At 33.0% G+C, this 18,778-nt stretch overlaps 1 protein-coding gene across 3 annotated transcripts in view; it reads left to right on the forward strand.

Moving 5' to 3' along the window:
- The window catches only part of LOC128214777 (uncharacterized), a 53,920-nt gene extending 48,121 nt beyond the window's left edge, over nt 1–5,799 (forward strand). For all 3 annotated transcript variants that reach the window (XM_052921415.1, XM_052921416.1, XM_052921417.1), the window contains exons 5-6: nt 3,150–3,240; nt 3,652–5,799. In XM_052921415.1, coding sequence (XP_052777375.1) covers nt 3,150–3,240; nt 3,652–3,808 — 248 coding nt within the window. In that variant the 3' untranslated portion in view covers nt 3,809–5,799. The remainder of the gene's footprint in view (nt 1–3,149; nt 3,241–3,651) is intronic.
- Nucleotides 5,800–18,778: the final 12,979 nt, after the last annotated feature.

Consider the following 18,778-nt stretch of genomic DNA (forward strand, 5'->3'; position numbering starts at 1 on the left):
GTTAGAAAATCTGTCAAGCCTTCCCCTTTCTTACTCTGTCCCTAGTAATCTCGTCAATCTTTCAAATCAATGGTTCATTACAACATATTCAATGTATTTCATTCACTGCTTATTGCATTTCTTTTGTTCAGCTACGTTCGTTTTCGATGAACTTCCTCTCATTGATTCACATTGTCAATATTGAAAGGAAGTGTTAATGTAATTCCACGACTTGGGAGTGTAATAGAACTGAATCAAAGAAAAGCATTAATTCCTATGGTATTTGAGTCACGAACAATACGTTGTATCACGCAACAGCAGACTAAGGCAAACAATATATTCTGTTTATACGTTTGAATGAAGAAAGCGTTAAATTAGTTCGGTAAATGTAATAACCAAATTATAGAAATTACATTTAGGGATTGTACGTTTTATGATGGGTTATGTAAACTGTATAAGGTTTTGTTCATACCCATGTCGCGCTTGATTAATTTTATACTGACAAGGAAATGGTGTTACTATGTTTATTAAAAATCACTATCTATAAACTGGAGCGACTTTACACGGATTTCTCTCTGTATTTCTTTAGCACAGTACATTTTGATGTGATATGATGGAACGAGAAACAAAGCACGACTGTCAACCCTCAAGGCAATATTTTCCTCAAAGATATCTTACTTTTATAGACAACACTATCCACTGGAAAAGAATTATTATTAAATCATTAAGGATGATCTAGAGTCTTCAGATATTGATCGCACGTTTCACGCCCAAAGTGTTTATTTAGGACGAGCCATATTACTGCCACTGTCGGTTTTCCTAGCGTTGATTGATACGCAAGGAATTAAAAGAAGACCGTTCTCCCTGTCCTATTAGTTCATGATGCCCCGGAAAATGCCCCGAGACATAATTCTGCCAATCTTCTTCCAGCTGATTTGTATCTGTTCTGATGGCTATGTTAGGAAAGATTTTAGTGACACAGTTCTTCTTATAAATTAAAGGCACTATACTTATGCAAGTGTTAACCGTCGAGTATATGTAAGTTTCTGTGTATACTGTTTTTGCAAAACAAAGCTTTTTAAGGTCTGTCTGATAGTTTACGTGTTGATCTTTAACATTTGTGAAAATAGTCTTTAACTTTATTATAAAGTAAAATAAGCTAGCGTGCATGAACAAAAAGCATCCTTAAATTATTGACATTTAAATGATTTACAAGCGTTTAACAACAAATATTTCCATTAGAGTGTGTCAAGAAAACACCCATGCTTGAAATGATTGCTACTTCGAAAAGTACCAATTTACTAAATGAATTATTCTGCCCATAATTATGTCTCAATGATGTTTAAGACTGTTTCATCGTGAAAACCACGCGATCAGTGCAAAGCTTAACAGGACATGAAATCTGTAAAATGACACCAAACTCGCCATAAAATGATAAAGAAGAAAACTCGGAGAACTGTGAGTTTTTCTCTTTCTATCAGACCAAGAATGACTCAGCCGTCTATGGCCAAGCTAATGCTCTTAATATTTTGTCTGGTTGTTCAAAGCAAAACAGGCAACACTTATAAACATACAACATCGAAACATATGTGATTTTACCACAAAATTGTCATTATAGCAGTTATAAGACGAGTCCAATAATAGTAAGCAAATATATTACATGTGTAGAAGCAGAAATAGGCTGAGATACATTTTCATATCGTTTCTGTCAAAAAAGTTATTTAGAAATTAAAGCAACTGTGCACCAGATTATCAATTTGCAACAAAAAGTGTCGAAAACTGACATAAGCTTGGTATTAATGTATACAATGCATTGAAACTTACTAACTGAAGTACCACATAGTTTGCAATTTATTTAAGTTTAGCAGTTATTTCGTATTTTTCCATTAAAAAAGATTACTGGGTATGTCTACCTAGTAGAATTCATTCCTTATGGGTGATTGGCTTGTCGATATTATCACGTGACATTACCAAGTATATAGCTTAAATATACCACTCTATTGGAGTAAGCCTTCGTAGCACAGTGGATACAACACTGGACTGCAATTTTGGCGACACGGGTTCGAACCAAGTCTCCGACAATTTTATTTTTTTACATTTTGGTACCTTTTTTACAATTATGATATCAAAGCGGAACTATCAAATATTCTATTAAATAATTGTCTTGAGATTCGTTACAGATTTTTTTTTTGTTTGGTGCAAATCTTGTGTACAGTCCCTTTAAAGCTACACTCTTAAACAGATTTACCGTTTTTACAACTTTTTTTTATTTTTTGTCTTGGAAAGAGCAAATTTTTGCGTAAATATCTGCAAACCAATGATATGAGTTTGCTGACAAAAGATCAGATCGCAGATTTTCATATTTCCGTTCGAAAATTAATGTTTTATGGCTTAAATCGTTACTAACGGTTTAAGAAAAATGTATAAAACATCAATTTTTGAACTTAAATATAAAAATCTATGATCTTATTTTTTTGTCAGCAGTCTTATATAACTGGTTTCCATGCATTTTAGCTAAAATTGGCTCGTTCCAAGACAAAAAATAATAAAAAGTTGTCAAAACGTTCAATCTGTGAGAGTGCAGCTTTAATGTCACGTACTTGAATGTTTACATCGGTTGTGACCCCTGGTGACCCATGCGAAAACCCATTTAAGTCACGTGATTCCTCAACCTGATATACTCGTATGAAGTGTTAACAAGAACACATTCTAATGAGTCAAACAACGACTTTTTAATGTGAGACAAACATTTTGAAACTTAGTGGTTACATATATCTCATTCCAAGCCGTTACCCTTTATGGCTAATGCATCGGTTTCTTGACGAGAGCTGTATTCAACCAGAATATTTTTATGTTCTTTAACAGAACTTGCATCCCGTTTCATATATTAAACTAACATCATCGATTTCATGAAAACCCCCACAAATCTATCATTGTTTATTTAAGCTCTTAAACTTTGATAACGAGAGAAATGAACAAGTTGACTTATTCTATTACCCGTCGGGTGTTTTATTCCTTGCTAACTATTATTTTGCTATTATAGTGTAACATTCTCATTTATGAATACTAACAGAATCAATGTACATTTGAACAGACCGTAACAACATGTGTAAAATATATAGTGGTATTTTTAGAAATTTTGTAAATAAAATAGTTTGTGTTTGCTGCAGCATGTATGATAGCAATGGCAGTGGTTGTCATGGGGATGAAAGGCCGGGACTATTTACTGTCGATGAAAGAGGATCCAGATAAGATATACAGGTAACGTCTTTGTAGAGCCTGACAACGAACACGACCATATGCGGTTCTAAGTATTATATTTTTCATAAATGTTTGTAAATAATTAGAACTAGAAAGGGAACAAACTAACAGAAAGCTTACTCTGCATTGGACATGTGCTTGGCAGTTGTTTAAATATCAGTCAGTCAGGTTATTGAATTCATGGTGATACTCTTACTATTATTTAAGGCAGTCATTTTTGGGAGAAAACAATATTGTATAACGATTCTCTTACAACACCCTTAATAACTGACATTATAATTGTATTTTTATAGTATACAACATAATTAGAGACTTTCATCAAACTGTATACATTTCAAAATAATTATGTATGAAAATCTTGTTTATTTCTTAATTTCAAATGTATATGCACTATTGTTTTCTTTATTTCAGGTATTTCTTAAACGGGATCAAGATAAACGGATACTACCAAATCGGCTGGGCCCTAATCTTGGCAATTGTCGCCTCTCTGGTCAACTATATCAGTTTTGCATTCTTCTTGCTGGAGTACAAAGACATGACTGATGAACCACGGCCAACAAAAGTGTAGTTCTGAAATATAAATGAAAAGTTGTGTATAACTACATGAATAGGAATAATGCACTGGCATTTAAGTTTGTCGACAAGAAACTCACATGTAAACGTGGTCAGTTTATTTTGACCCCACGGTGATATAACGTGTACTGATAATTATGTACAATACAAGGAATAGTGCAATAGAAATTTAAGTTTGTCTGCTAAAAACTCGCATATGAACGTGGTCAGTTAGTTTTGACCAAAAGGTGATATACGTGTACTAGTCATGTTTAATTTACGAGTTATATAAAGAAAAAAGGATGCTAAAATTGGGGCATAAACTACATCCAATGGAATGTTGAAGACTATAAATAGGAAATCTTTTGCACACAATATGCTCCCATGTTAATAGTTCAGAACCATAACGTACATGTGCTTTCATGATACAAAACATGGCCGTAGGTTCAAACGTAACAGAAACGAGCTCTTTGTCTGGTAGTTGTTCAGTTCTGAATAGGCAATAGCAAGAAGAAAACTATGGCATCTTCACTCTGCGTTGCATTTTTTTTAAAGTGGACCATTTGAAGGCCCGAGCGCGAGTATAAATCATCTTACACACCACCACCATTTTATCAATATATGTTAATTTAAGCATCGACGTGTGCTATCCATTTAGTGCATAGGGATTTGACACCAGATGATACCATTGCAAGAAAAAAAGATAATTATCAACAACTTACATAAAGTTGATATCGCTGTGTACAACGCATTTAATTTAACTTACTGGTGTATCACATCGCTTACGTCAGTTTTTGTATCTGTACTAATCATGGGAACGTCACCTGCTAAATATACACACAATAAACTTGGAAACCAGTACGCGTAAAATGTAATTTAATGAATTATGAAACATGAAACATTTTAGTTTGATTAAACGCCTATTTTAACATAAATACGTATTCAAAGGCGTTGTACAAATAAATAAAATAAATGCAAAAGCAAGTTAATAGAAGAAATGCACATTATTCTGCTAAACTGTTACAAGTTAAAAAGTAAAAAACAATCTGAAATAATTCTAATAAATTTCTTATAAAGTCCTAAAAAAGTCATTTATTAAACTCACCATGATGCAGGTTCGTAATAAAATAATGCATTCATGACTTAGGAAAATGTAAACAGTATTTTAAGACCAATGATGCACGTAAAGTTATACAAAGTATAAATAAAATCAGTTCTTTTATACACTTTCGTTACTATCACAGTCACTACAGTCTCTAAAATAATGCATAAAAGTCTCGAAAGTAATGTGTTTTCAGTTTCTTCTTAAAAGTTTCTACAGTTTCTGAGTTTCTGATACTAAGAGGCAACTCATTTCACAATTTTGGTCCTAATGGCACAACTTTACACCCGCTAACCGGATCGTAAGTTCCTTGTAGGGGTCTGTTTTGTTAGAATCTCTGTAAGGTAGTCAGGAGAATTACCAACAGAGCAGTTGTACATGAAGGTTAACATTTTGAATGTAATTCTGGCTTTGATTGGTAGCCAATGCAGGTCAAAAAGACCTTGTTTGGAGCTGTTAAATTTCTTCCGATTCAGAACTAGTTTGGCACACATATTTTGAATACGGTGCATTTTGCTAATCTCACTCTGTGCGATTCCGTAGAGGATTACATCACATTAGTCATATAAAATAGTGAATAATCGACTTTAAACTAGCCGTATTTATAATTCTATGCTTATATTGGCGATTTTGGAACCACCTGGTGTCTAGTCCCTTATAGCATTTTTTATTTGAAACCCGGAGCGATGATAAATATAGCCATGTGGAGCGAATGCTCGGATTTTGTTATTTTTCACTTATTTTTTCGTCGTCAAAATAAGTTGTTTTGTTTAACGTTTGTTAAAAAAGTATTTTTTGAGTAAAAAACGTGCGAATAGAAACGGAGAAGGAAGTTTGCTCATATAATTGGTGAAAAATAAGACTTTTGTGAATAAATACTTCCTGCAGGACCAAGAAAAACCTAATATTTTGTACTTGGACATAAAATAAATGGAATTTTTAAAAACGGTGTTGCTTTGTGAGCTTGTTGCACGAGATTTATTCATGGTTGTAAGATATAGTTTTAAATTTTATTTGCCGGAAGTGGAAACGTACTCTGCCATGGACTGCAGCTAAGGGGATGTAATGCTTTATACGGGAGAACAAAATTAGCCGTTGGTCCCACAAGCGTGTTCGGCACTTGCAGCAATTGAATTACAGAGAGCCGTTACTTTAAAGATTCTTTGGCTTGCTTTTAAATTAACATTAGCGTTGCAATCTTATGAAAGTATTTAAAAAATATTGTTTTTAAATTCGTACCCTTTAATATAATAGAGGTGATTCACTGCAAACAAATGAAACTGACAAGCCTAGAGCCTGGTCGGCCATCATTTGACTGGGGCTTATCCCTCATTCTTCTCTTCAATCGGTTGTGCAATTTTCCAGATATCATTTATCGATGTCAAAAACATTCTTTGGGTCTACATTATATTCTCTGGCTTAAAAAATTAAAGTTCATGTTCGTATTAATTACACAATGTAAACTACAGGAACACGCCCAGTAGTAAAACAATTACAAACCCCCTGCTTAGCGGTACAAGGTTTAGGCCCAACACACACGTACTAAACAAGAGACACACGACGTCATAAACAACAAAGGAAGACTCATGACAGATAACTCACATATGCAATCCTTTTTAAATTGAAAACGTGCATCAACATATCTCTATCTATACATTTCTTTTTCGTTGCCAGGTAAATAGGCTTGCCGAGTTACCGGCTACGCAGCGTGCCCGAGGGTTGGATTTTTCTATCCGGAACGGACACACATGATAGATATTTTTTCTTGCATACATTAAATTACATTTTTTGTGAAGAAAGTACATAAAAAAGCGCATTTTGTACATATCACCAAAAAGCGCGTGCGATGATGTTTACTGACGTCATGACGCGCAGTCATTTTTATTCACTGCAGACGTCAATAAGTTCCTTCGAAATTACGTCTTTATAGGGTTATTTTTTTTTTATTTTTTTTAAAGTTCATTTTTGTTAAGTTAATGTTAATGGAACTCATCTATTTAAATCTCATAATTATGATTACATAAAGTGTATTATAAAAGAAATTGAAAGTATTACGTCACAGCGCGTGACTCATCTGGCATGGGGGGATGCCAGATGGAGTTTTCCAGCACGGCTGAATTCACCGGAAATGCCTATCCGGTGTGCTAGAATACTATATCTTGTATGTGATGGAATAAGTATTATATAATTCGATTTCGCTCAAATGTTATATCAGCAGTACTCTTCTTGGCCATGGATGCTGTTTTCACACCATGTATTGTTGCTTCGCTCGATCCTGCTATGTGGTACGACAAAATCTGAAACTAATATTGCAATATGTAACGCATTTAACAAATTAAATAGTCATTCAATGCAGTGTCAGCACTTTGTCCGTACTTCTCTCACAAGTTAATCTCTCATACTTGTCAGAATCAGATCAATAGAAGAGCGCCAGTGGTAATTAGCTCACAAGATCCATTTGTACCTGTTCATACACAGGCAATAGTACATGCAAAACAAATGCAATTCATCAGAAGCAGCATCAGTCACCATGGTGACAGTAAAATCCAATTACATGAGGTTGCCTTCCATTGGTACATGATGTAAATAGGGTTTGGCAACTCTGAATAAACTTGAACTTAATGTCAAAGCAATTACTATTAAACAGGGTAAATGATGAAGGCGTCTACATTGAAAGTAGTTTAACCTAACATTGCCATGACACAAAGACATGCTGAAGTCTTCAACCTATAATAATGTTAAATGTGATACAATTGAAGAAACAATCAGCGTCTATGTGCCCTCATGTACTTGGAAGTAAACACTTTTGGGAAATGTTTGATACATTTTCAAATAAATGAAACTATTCCATAAAGTTCCCACAAGAAAGCAAACTATGCTAAACCTTATTTCATTGATATACGTTAAAATTTAAATGTCTGTTTGGAAAATACGTTTTATTTGAATATTTCACTTCAACTAAAATAACGAACGTCAGATAAATATTTATATTGATACCTTCAGTAAATTATCAAACAGCTTCTTTACATTTCGCTTAATATAATCGATTTTGGAGAGACAAATTTATATTTTACGAAACCACATCATTTTGCGTAACATATCGCACATGATCAAAGTCGTAAGCTAAATTTATTTTTCGATTCAGATCTATTAAGTCGGCGGATTTTGGCTTTTTAAGCAGACGAATGAAAACCTAAGTATCAAAATGGAAAGGTTATAATATATTGCCTAATTTAATATGCACAAATTGTGAAATAACTGGAATATTCAGATTATGAAGATAATTCAATAACATTGGCCATTAATATTGTCGTCTGAAAAATTACATGTACACATGCAAGAGCCAGGTGAAAATGTTTTAAAGCAGTCGTTTATTTGTCCCTTACGTAATCTAACTTTGCGAGAAAATACAAATTTACATTAGACAGCATTAGTTATATCACCAATGGGAATGACTTAGAAACCCTACATTCATGCTTATGCACAACAGTGACTGCCAAATATAATGTTAAAGATTTAAAACATCATAAATGCAAGATTCAGTTTCAAATAGTTATAGAACCGATAAGATTACATCCGTTCTCACATTTCGATGAAAGAAACTTATACTGTTCAAAGGTAAATCGATAAGGATTGTTTGCACATGTTTTGTGCCTAGTTCCAAAATCCTTTCAGAGAAAGTTATTTCTAGTCAGGAAGCTACTAACTTCCGCTGATATCATGCAGCGCTTTTAAGAGCTTCACTTGTGTCATGACATTTATTCAATGGATGTATCTTAAAGCAAAACACAGCCAGACTCTATATAAATGGGAACCAGTTTAAAGCCAAAAAATAAGAGTCGATTATTACGATCATAAATAAATAATATATTGATGGAAATTGATTAAAGTCAAACATGGATTACAAGGATCAATGTTTATCTATTTGTTTTCAATTGATTTTGAAACTACACAACGTCGCTATTTTAATGTATACGGAAAACCCTAGTGAAACATATTCACATTTTAAAATGTTTCAAAAACACTTTTATTATATCTATGTATATAAATGTCTTATTTTATGGCTTTTTTCTTTATGACATTAATTTCAGCCTTTAGTATTGAGAGCAATATTAGATGAACCATGCATTAATTAATTTCCATCATTAACATTCTCAGTTTAAAAATTCGAGAATGATCAAAGTCGCATTCCCATCGACATATTTTGTCATCTATTTCAGAATTCTGGCGGTCCATCCAAGTGTTGGGTATATTTCATCCTGTATTATATTGTGTGCAGCGCCAAACTTACAGATGTATGATTTTTATTAAATTTGTCATCTTTGGCAGTTTCTTTGTGATCAGCCCAAGGATCGTGTTTTATTTTTCCTCTAATTTATTGTGTACAGCGCCAAACATAACTAATGTATGATAAGTTACCATATGCATGCCGTCTTTTAGCGTGTTCTGCTTTCATGCGATCAGCCCAAGTATTGTGTTTTATTCTTCTCTGCTCTATCGTGTGCAGCGCTGGTATATTGTAATTCACATATGCTGTCAACTTTCAACTTAGATCGATGAGCCCTTTTTGTCATTTTTTTTTCGCCTTTGTCGCAGTGCAGCGCCAAACATAGCTGATGTATTTTACATTCTTATCTTTTTGCAGTTCTCAAAAATGATTTATGTTTTGTGTTTTTTTCTCCTCGTGTGCAGTGTTAAATATAACACTGATTAATGACATATTCACATTACCTTGTAGTACGGATCTGATTTGATCAACAAACGTGTTTTGTTATAAATGTCTTGTTAAATCGAGTGAAACACATAACTGGTGTTTGATATTATTTGTTATTTGTTCTTCTAATTAAGTCTTTGTGTGGTTCTTCAAAGTCACTTGTTTTATTTCTCAAACCTTTTACACATTATAGAGCTCCAACTATAAATGTTATATGCTAAATGCTCCTATTTTGTCGTCTATTCCACCCATTGTGTGGCCGTTCCCAGTGGTTTGTTTATCTCTTCTCTGCAATATCGTGGGCAACGTCATCTGTTTTTATCGCTCCAGGGTCTAATGATTCTCACTCTGCTCACGTTTACATCCGGTGAGTATTATCATCAATGCAACAGTAAGAACATAGATAGGAAATTTGCTTCCATTATACTCATATTAAAGTGCTAAGGTACAAGCTACAGGGATAAGCCCAGAAACCAAATATTTGACGATTGCCCTATTTCAGAGGCACAATGTCTAATGCATCAAAGAGACTCAACGAGACACACCTAACGTCACAATACAATAAAGTCAGATAACACATATGTTTTTTAATAATTAACAGTTGGTTTAGACAATTATCTGTTTTGATAAATCATTTACATTTTCTAAAATATTTACGCATAATTAGAAAAAAATAAGAGTGGTAATTAAATAAGTGAAAATGGACAAGGTTTATATCCACAATACAAAATAAAAACGACGGAACTGAGGAGGAAATTTAAACTTTGCAGCTTTGCAGCTTATACATTGTCTCTCCAATAACTGTTTGGACTACCGCCTTGGAACGGTCAGTGAAACAAGATGTAAACTGTTGGTTTGAACAACGTGTAGGCTGTGATCTTGGCTGACAAAACGAACGCTTGACTTCTTACCTAATTTTCTGTTCTGAATCCTTATACCTAAGGTTTCCTATAAAGAAGTACCGTCAAACCAAACGCGTCATGTCATTAAACTTTCCGAATTCCAATAGTAAATTATATATGAGTATAAATTTAAATCCCCATACAGATCTGCATTTGCCAGACATTCGTAATTCCTTTCTTGCTTTGCATAACATTGCTTGAGAATATCATCTTAAATCAAACATCTGTAGTCAAAAGTGTTTAAGCTGGGGGGGGGGGGGGGGGGGGTAAAATTAACAATTTTCTGAACTGGAAAAAGTTAGCACGTGTTTCTCACACAGAATGTGAAAGGATGAAACGAGAAACAAACAAAGGCACGAGGGCTATGGGCAATATTCTTTTCGAACGTTTATTTTGGAAGCAAATCGGTCTGCTGGAAAATAGTGATTTAATCATTAGCTTTGATATAATGTCTTCTAATGATATTGAGAGCAAATTTCACGTAAAACAAGTTCATTTAGGACAAGTAACATTACCGCCACCACAGATTGCCCTAGCGTTGATTGATAAGCAAGGAATTAAAAGAAGACCGTTTTTCCTGCCATATTAGTTCGCGATGCCCCGGGACATTCTGCTGGCAATCTTCTACCGACTTAATTGCATCTGTTTTTAGGGAAATTTTGAAAAAGATGTTTGCGCCGTAGTGGCTTCATTGCGAAGCATTACGATAAATAAACGACGCAATCTTTATAAGAGTATTACCAAGTTTTGCATTTGTCAGTTTATGTGTATAGTGTAATTTGGAAAGAAAGCTTATGTACGTTTGTCTGTCATATAATTATAGAAAGCTGAATAATGTAATGTATGTCATTTAATAACATACCATGACTGTTTTCTAAATTACATGTTCATTTTAGGCATTCGTTTCAACGTTTGATGTAAATAAAATCCCAGACCTTGCATGAACATAAAAAAAATTCCTAAATTATTAAACATTTAAATAATTTACTAGCTTTTAACAACATATATTTCGATTACATAATGACAGGAAGACATAAATAACTTAAATTTTGATGGCTACTTCGAGAAATACCAGCTTCCTAAATGGACCAAATTGGGGAAGACGAGATCTAGCGAAAATTTTACTAAATTAATTAAATTAACAATAATTATATCCAGCTGGCACGCGAGCAGTACAAAGCTTAACAGGACGTCATATCTGTAAAATGACACGCAACTCGCCATAAAATATTCAAGACGAGCACTCGGAGTTCTTCAGATCTGCGTTATTGTAAGATTTACTCCTTCGACAATACAGTATGACTCAGCATTCAATTAAAGCGCTAATGTTCTTTAAACATGTTCTGGTTATTCGGGGATAATAGGCAAATGATAAAATACAAAAAGCATCAAAGCGTAGTTGATTTTACCACGGGCAAACTCGTCTAAAATTAACATTGCAGAGAGGCGACATCGGCAACACTTTATTTATATTGTTGCCACAACTTAGCAATATTTTTGCCATTAAGAACATTTTTTTTTCGATCTCATTTCAAATGAGTTAATTAAAATATATGCTTATCTACAAACGGTTTTCATTGCAATGATCATTAGAGCGTCATATCTGCTGAACGTGTTAACCTTCAAAATAAAAGAGCATCGGTGGTAATAATTTTATTTAGCAGCCAAGCTTCTACACTCTTCATGAAAACGCAATCGGATTTTAGGATTGTCACAGCCATAATTAATTCAATCTCTTTATGCTTTGTGCATTAGGTTGGAGCATTATAAGTTAGTCATACAAATACAATTTGTCACGACAAACGCATGTGTCCTTGTAATATGTAATGAAATAAAGCACCATCCTATTATTATCTATTTCTACAACTTATGCAACTTATTGAAAGCATAACCATTAGTATAAGTTTTACCACTGAACCAAGTTAATATCCGACAGACACATTCTTTCGAGGGTAATAACTGTTCATTATATCGCTCATGAATATACGATTTTAAAAATACTTAATTTACTAAGACGCAAACTATGCATTCCAATTGCTCGTTTTGTCTATATATTCTAGCAAACACTATAGTAACAGATCCAAGTATCAAAGCGCATTATAAAAGTATTACTTACTCATAGCGGCACATGGAAAACTACTCAATGGTAAATATATGAAGATAAGCAGCAAAAATGCGTTTATTATTATTTAAAAGTTATTCTATGAACCAGTACTCAGACGGCGCCTCTGAGGCTCCGATTGTTAGCAGAAATGAAAATATCAATAATTCATCATGGCAAACAGAAAGCCTAACTGTTTTTCGGGGCTCAAACGTAGAGATTCGCTGAAAGTCAATAAGTGTCAATTTATAAATACGAGGGATTCACTGCATCAAAATCCAGTTGTCGCGCCCCGAAACTGGTCGGCCTTCATTTGACTGCGCCTTATCCCTCTTTCTTCTCTTCTCTCGGTTGCGCAACTGTCATTCATCGTTGTTAAAGAACCACACTTTTGGGCTATATTGTTCCTTTTGGCTGTATACCGCATTCAAGGTTGAGTGTTATATCAAAAGGAAACATATGGACAACGCTAAGGCCTAAATTAATAAAAAAATGTTTGGCCTTTACCGACCCTAAATTTAACAGGTGGGTCGGTAGGTAGGAAAAATATTTTATTTTTTTCTGGAAAATGAGACCTATCAGGTAAATTAAAAGAAAAGACTTGGGACAAATATTTGACATATTTCATAAACCACCATATTGTAAACCTATCTATTGAACACCATGAACTCTGGGGTTTTTTTGCTTGCAAATTTTATTGACAAATTGATCATTTCTGTAAAAAATGTCTGATACTATCATACAAATTATAGCCAAACGAACAAAAAATGGTTGTACAGAATTAACATTTATTTAAGTATCTATAAAAAAAGTTTTTCATAGAATAAAACATTATGATGCACATTGTAAATATAAAACATACTTAAAGTACAAGGACATATAAAATATTTAGTTATATATATTAATATGATTTAAATGGCAGTCAAACATTCAACAAACACCGTGTTAAAAGACACCGAATTTGGGCCCAACATACACTAAACAAGGGACACACGACGTAATAAAACAACAAAAGAAGACTTGTGATAATTTACTTACATATTATATTCTTTTTAAATTGAATACTTGTAGACATTGTGTTATTTCGTGTATTCGAAAAATAGAAATAACATGCATGACAAGCAGATACGTGTTCCCGTATATTATCCCTAAATGGATTGCTTTCTTGGTCATTGGTAAATATCTTCTGGAAGCACGTTCACAATGAGTCTTAGGTTCAAGGCGAATGAACTTTAAATACCACTCCAAAACACAAATATATAGTGTTCTTTGCTTGAGGTTTCTTCGTCAAGATTATTATTTCCATGAAATAAAACAATTGAAACAAGAGGGGCAATCCGAGCAGCTAACACATGAAAGAATTTCCTGTTTAATTGCACAAGGTTAAGGCTTAACATACACTAGACAAGATAATCAAAACGTCAAAATCAGCGCGTACAGATTAAACATGCTTTTAAATACATTTATTTCCGACACATAATTCGGAGTGTAGACCGTGCGCATGTAATATAATTGCTCTATAAACCTGGACTAAAGATGATTTTTATGTTTTGATGCGGAATAAATATTGCATGGCTGGTTTTAGCTCCTATGTTTTATTGGCTCGTGGTACTTATTGGCACTAGGTGCTGTTTTCACACTTTGTAATTTTGCTTCGCTCGATCCTGCTATATGCTACGATCAATTTTGTAACTAATACTGCAATATATAACGCATTTAACAATTGCAATAGTCATTCAATACAGTGTCAGCCCTTTATCCGTACGTCTTTCCACAAGTCAATCTCTAATACTTGTCAGAATCAGACCACTACAAGAGCGCCAGTGATAATTAACTCACAAGATCCATTTGTACCTGTTCATACACAGGCAATAGTACATGCAAAACAAATGTAAATCAGCAGTAGCAGCAGCATCAGTCGCCATGGAGACAGTGAAATTCAATTACATGAGGTTGCCTTCCATTGGTAAATGATGTAAATAGGGTTTGGCAAATCTGATTCAACTTGAACTTTATGTCAAAGCAATTACTATTTAAACAGGGTAAATGATGAAGGCGTCTACATTGAAAGTAGTTAAACCTAACATTGACATGACACAGAGACATGCTGAAGTCTTAAAACTTATAATAATGTTAAATGTGATACAATTCGAGAAACGATCAGAGTCAATGTGTCTTCATGTACTTGGAAATAAACAATCTTGGGAAATGTTTTCTACATTTTCAAACAAATGCTACTATTCCATAAAACCCTCTAAATAAAGCCAAATATGCTCCAATTTATTTCATTGATATACGTTGAGTTAACAATGTCTGTCTTAAAATCTTTCAACTTAAATAACAAACGTCAAATAATAATTTAAATTGATACCTTCAGTAAATTATAAAACAGCTTCTTTACATTTCTCGTAATGAAATCGATTTCGGAGAGATAATGTCAGTTTATTCTTCACGAAACCTGATCATTTTGGCGTAGCATAAACATCGCTCATAATCAATACAGTAAGCATAATTTATTTTCAATTCAGGGGCCGTATTCAATAAGCATCTTAGTGAATATTTTCAACTTAGTCGTAATTTCGTAATTTTTGACATTGATTATTTTAAATACCCGCTACTTTTCATCAGGTTTATTTATATGCATATATTGTTCAGACCATATTCTTGCTTATTTTCATATTTTTGGTGTACAAACATTGTTCGTTTTCTTAAAATTCAAATTAGAAAAAAGGCTATTTTTCACTAAGTTGAAAATTGTTACTAAGATGCTTATTGAATACGGCCCCAGATCTATCAAGTTGGCGGATTTTGGCTTTTTATATAAGCAAACAAATGTATTCTTTAGTATAAACAAGGACAGGTTATAATATATTGCCTAATACAATATGCAAAATATGAAATTACTCGAATATTCAGATTATGAAGAAAGTTCAGTCATATTGGTCATTAATGTTGTCGTCTGGGAATTAACATGTACATATGCTAGAGTCAGATGAAAATGTCTTAATCAGTCGTTTATTTGTACCTGACGTAATCTTACTTTGTAAGAAAATACAATTTTACATTAGACGGCATAAGTTATATCACCAATGGGAATGGCATAGAACTCCTAAACACATGCTTTTGGACGAAAATGGCTATCAAATCAAACGTTAAACATTCCAAACATCATAATTTCAAGATATAGTTACATGTTGTAATAGAACTAACTGGGTAACATCCGTGAAATAATTTTCGATGAACGAACCTTTACTATATAAAAGTTAATCGAAACGGATTGATAGCACATGTTTTGTATGTTTTGTGCCTAGTTCCAATATTCTTTCGGGGAAAGTTATTTCCAATAAGGAAGCTACTAACTTCCGGTGGTATCATGCAGCGCTTTCAAGAGTTGTACTTGTGAAATGGCATGTATTCAGTGAGATGTATCACCGGGTCATGAAGCAAAACACAGCTAGACTCTAAATAAATGGAGGCCAGAGTATAGCATAGAAATAAAATTCAATTATTTGAATGATGAATAAATACTATTATGATGAAAGCTGATTGAAGAAAAAACGTGTCTTAGCGTACAATTCAATATATAACATGCTGTAAACAAATATGGAACAGCATCCCAACATATGATGCCTGGTTTTATAAAAAAAATTGAAATATTAAGATATTTTGTGTCTTGTTAAACAAAGGTTGAAAGATAATTTTATGCTAGATTGGCAAAATAGATTAGACATGTCCAGTAGGGCTTGATTTTACAAAAATGTGTGGATTTAGATTTCAACCATATTTCACCATCATAAATATTACTAAATTTTGAATGTCGGTGTCCAAACTGCGGCTATCGTCACATAGATTAAGCATTGAAACGGGTCGATGGAATAGACCGCATTCGAAGCCCCTAAATGATCGTAAATGCACTGTTTGTTCTTTATTAGAAGATGAATACTACTTTCTTCTAGAGTGCACATTGTTTTATGAACTAAGAATGAGATTTATACCTAGGTATTATAGACAATATCCTAGTATGTATAAATTAATTGCGTTGATCAAGACAGAAATTGAAATATCTTTAAAAAATCTGAGTATGTTTATACAAGGCTTTCGAACTTATTGAGAAATATTGCATTATATCCAACATAAGTATGTGTGTTATATGTGGATATGTCTGTGTTTATATTTGTGTGTATGTATATGAATATAAAAATATAATCATATATACCAAATATATACCATTCATTGTATTGTTATAATTTTGATTATTGTAAGTTTTCGAATGTTATATGTTGTTTGTAGTGCACGAAACTGCATATATATATATATATATATATATATATATATATATATATATATATATATATATATATATATATATATATATATATATATATACACAATATACACTTTTATTTTTTAATGGAAAAACAGGCAGAACTCTCGAGTTACTCGGACAATTGATTCACTCCATGATGGAACTTGCCTGGAACTTGCACACAAATGCTGTGACTGAGTTGCATCATAATTGAATAATAATTATAACTTAAGTAGCTGCGTACATGATATATACACCTACTATTTTTAATGTAAAAGGGGCATAACTCTGGATAAACTGGGGCGAATAGCCCCAAGATCAAACTTCACCGAAACCTGAAACCCACAAACAAGCACTGTGACAGAGTGGCTCATAACTGGATAATAATTATATAGGTTTTGAAAATAATGCAGTTGAACTTAGTTGATATATGACTTGTAAATAGCTCATTGAAATTGAAACAGTCAAAAAGGTTTATCACCGCATGTTAAATACATACATGCAAATAATAGAAAGCTGGTTGGGTTTTGTTGCAGATTATAATCAAATTTCAAAAATTAATAATTTAGATACATAAACCCATAAGAAGATGGCTAAAAATTAAATTCATTTATTAGTTAAAGGTTAATACAGAAATCAAGTCGCACAATACTACAAAATTGTTGTGAAAGTAATTACAGCCAAGAATCCCTTGTAAGGAATATACGGTTATTTTCATTATAAGTCTAAATTAAGACAGGTTACATACATTGTCAATAACAATACAATAACATTCAGTAGGCAAACGTCCAAAGAAGATAAACTGAGATCTAAAGACATGTTTGTCATTTTTAAGAGATTTTTCATTTATACTATTCCTATGGAATATTCACGCGGAAATTTCCATTTAAAATATTCTTCATAGTAACTTTGCAATGGTTTGCATAAACGTAAAATGTAGTCCTATTTTATGCATGTCAGGTTTAACACAGTCATTTAAAATTATTCTAATATATGATTTGAATAAGAACATTCATCCAAAATCCTGTAACTTAGTTCATTATTGTACTGATCGTTTTATAATTAAGTAATTGTCTCTGCAAGTAATTATGCTATTCTATATTTCACTATAAAAGGGGGCATGACTATCAGCTACTGAGGCGATTCACCCAATAACAGAACCTGACAGAGACAGCAAGCCCATAACCAATGAGAGTTACTGGTGTGATTCTCCCCAAGACAGTATGCCCATAACCAATGAGAGTTACTGGAGCGATTTACGCCGAGACATAATGCCCACAAACACAGTCACCAAGTTCCATCATGATCGGACAATACAAGTTAGTAATTTCCTGTCGGATGCTTAAAATACCAATTTCCTATTGATATAGAGGAATAACTCCGGATCTATTGACATGTTTAACTCCACGATGGAACTTGACGGAGACTTGCCCACAAATGCTGTAACCGAGTTTCATCATTATTGGATAGTAAAAAACTTAACTTACTGCCTTCATAATATATAAACATATTATTGTTTAATGTTAAAGGGGCATAACTCTGAAATTACTGACATGATTCACTTCACAATTGAACTTGACTGAGACTTGCCCACCGTTGAAATGCTGACTGAGTTTCATTAACATATGATAATGAAAACCTACTAAATTTCTCTTTACTGAAAGTCAAACACCTTATTTTAACTTCAAAACCATAAAAAGTATACATCTGTTTAAATAATTATTTTTATATAAGTTAATCATTTTGTAAAATCAAAGATCTATATAAAGAACATAAAAAAACAAAAGTAGTAAACACCAAAATATGATTGAATAAGTGTTTAATAGTATAACAATATTTACACTAATTCGTTATCCTAGTG

The sequence above is a fragment of the Mya arenaria genome, chromosome 13 (assembly GCF_026914265.1).
Source record: "Mya arenaria isolate MELC-2E11 chromosome 13, ASM2691426v1".
Taxonomy (NCBI): Eukaryota; Metazoa; Mollusca; class Bivalvia; order Myida; family Myidae; genus Mya; species Mya arenaria.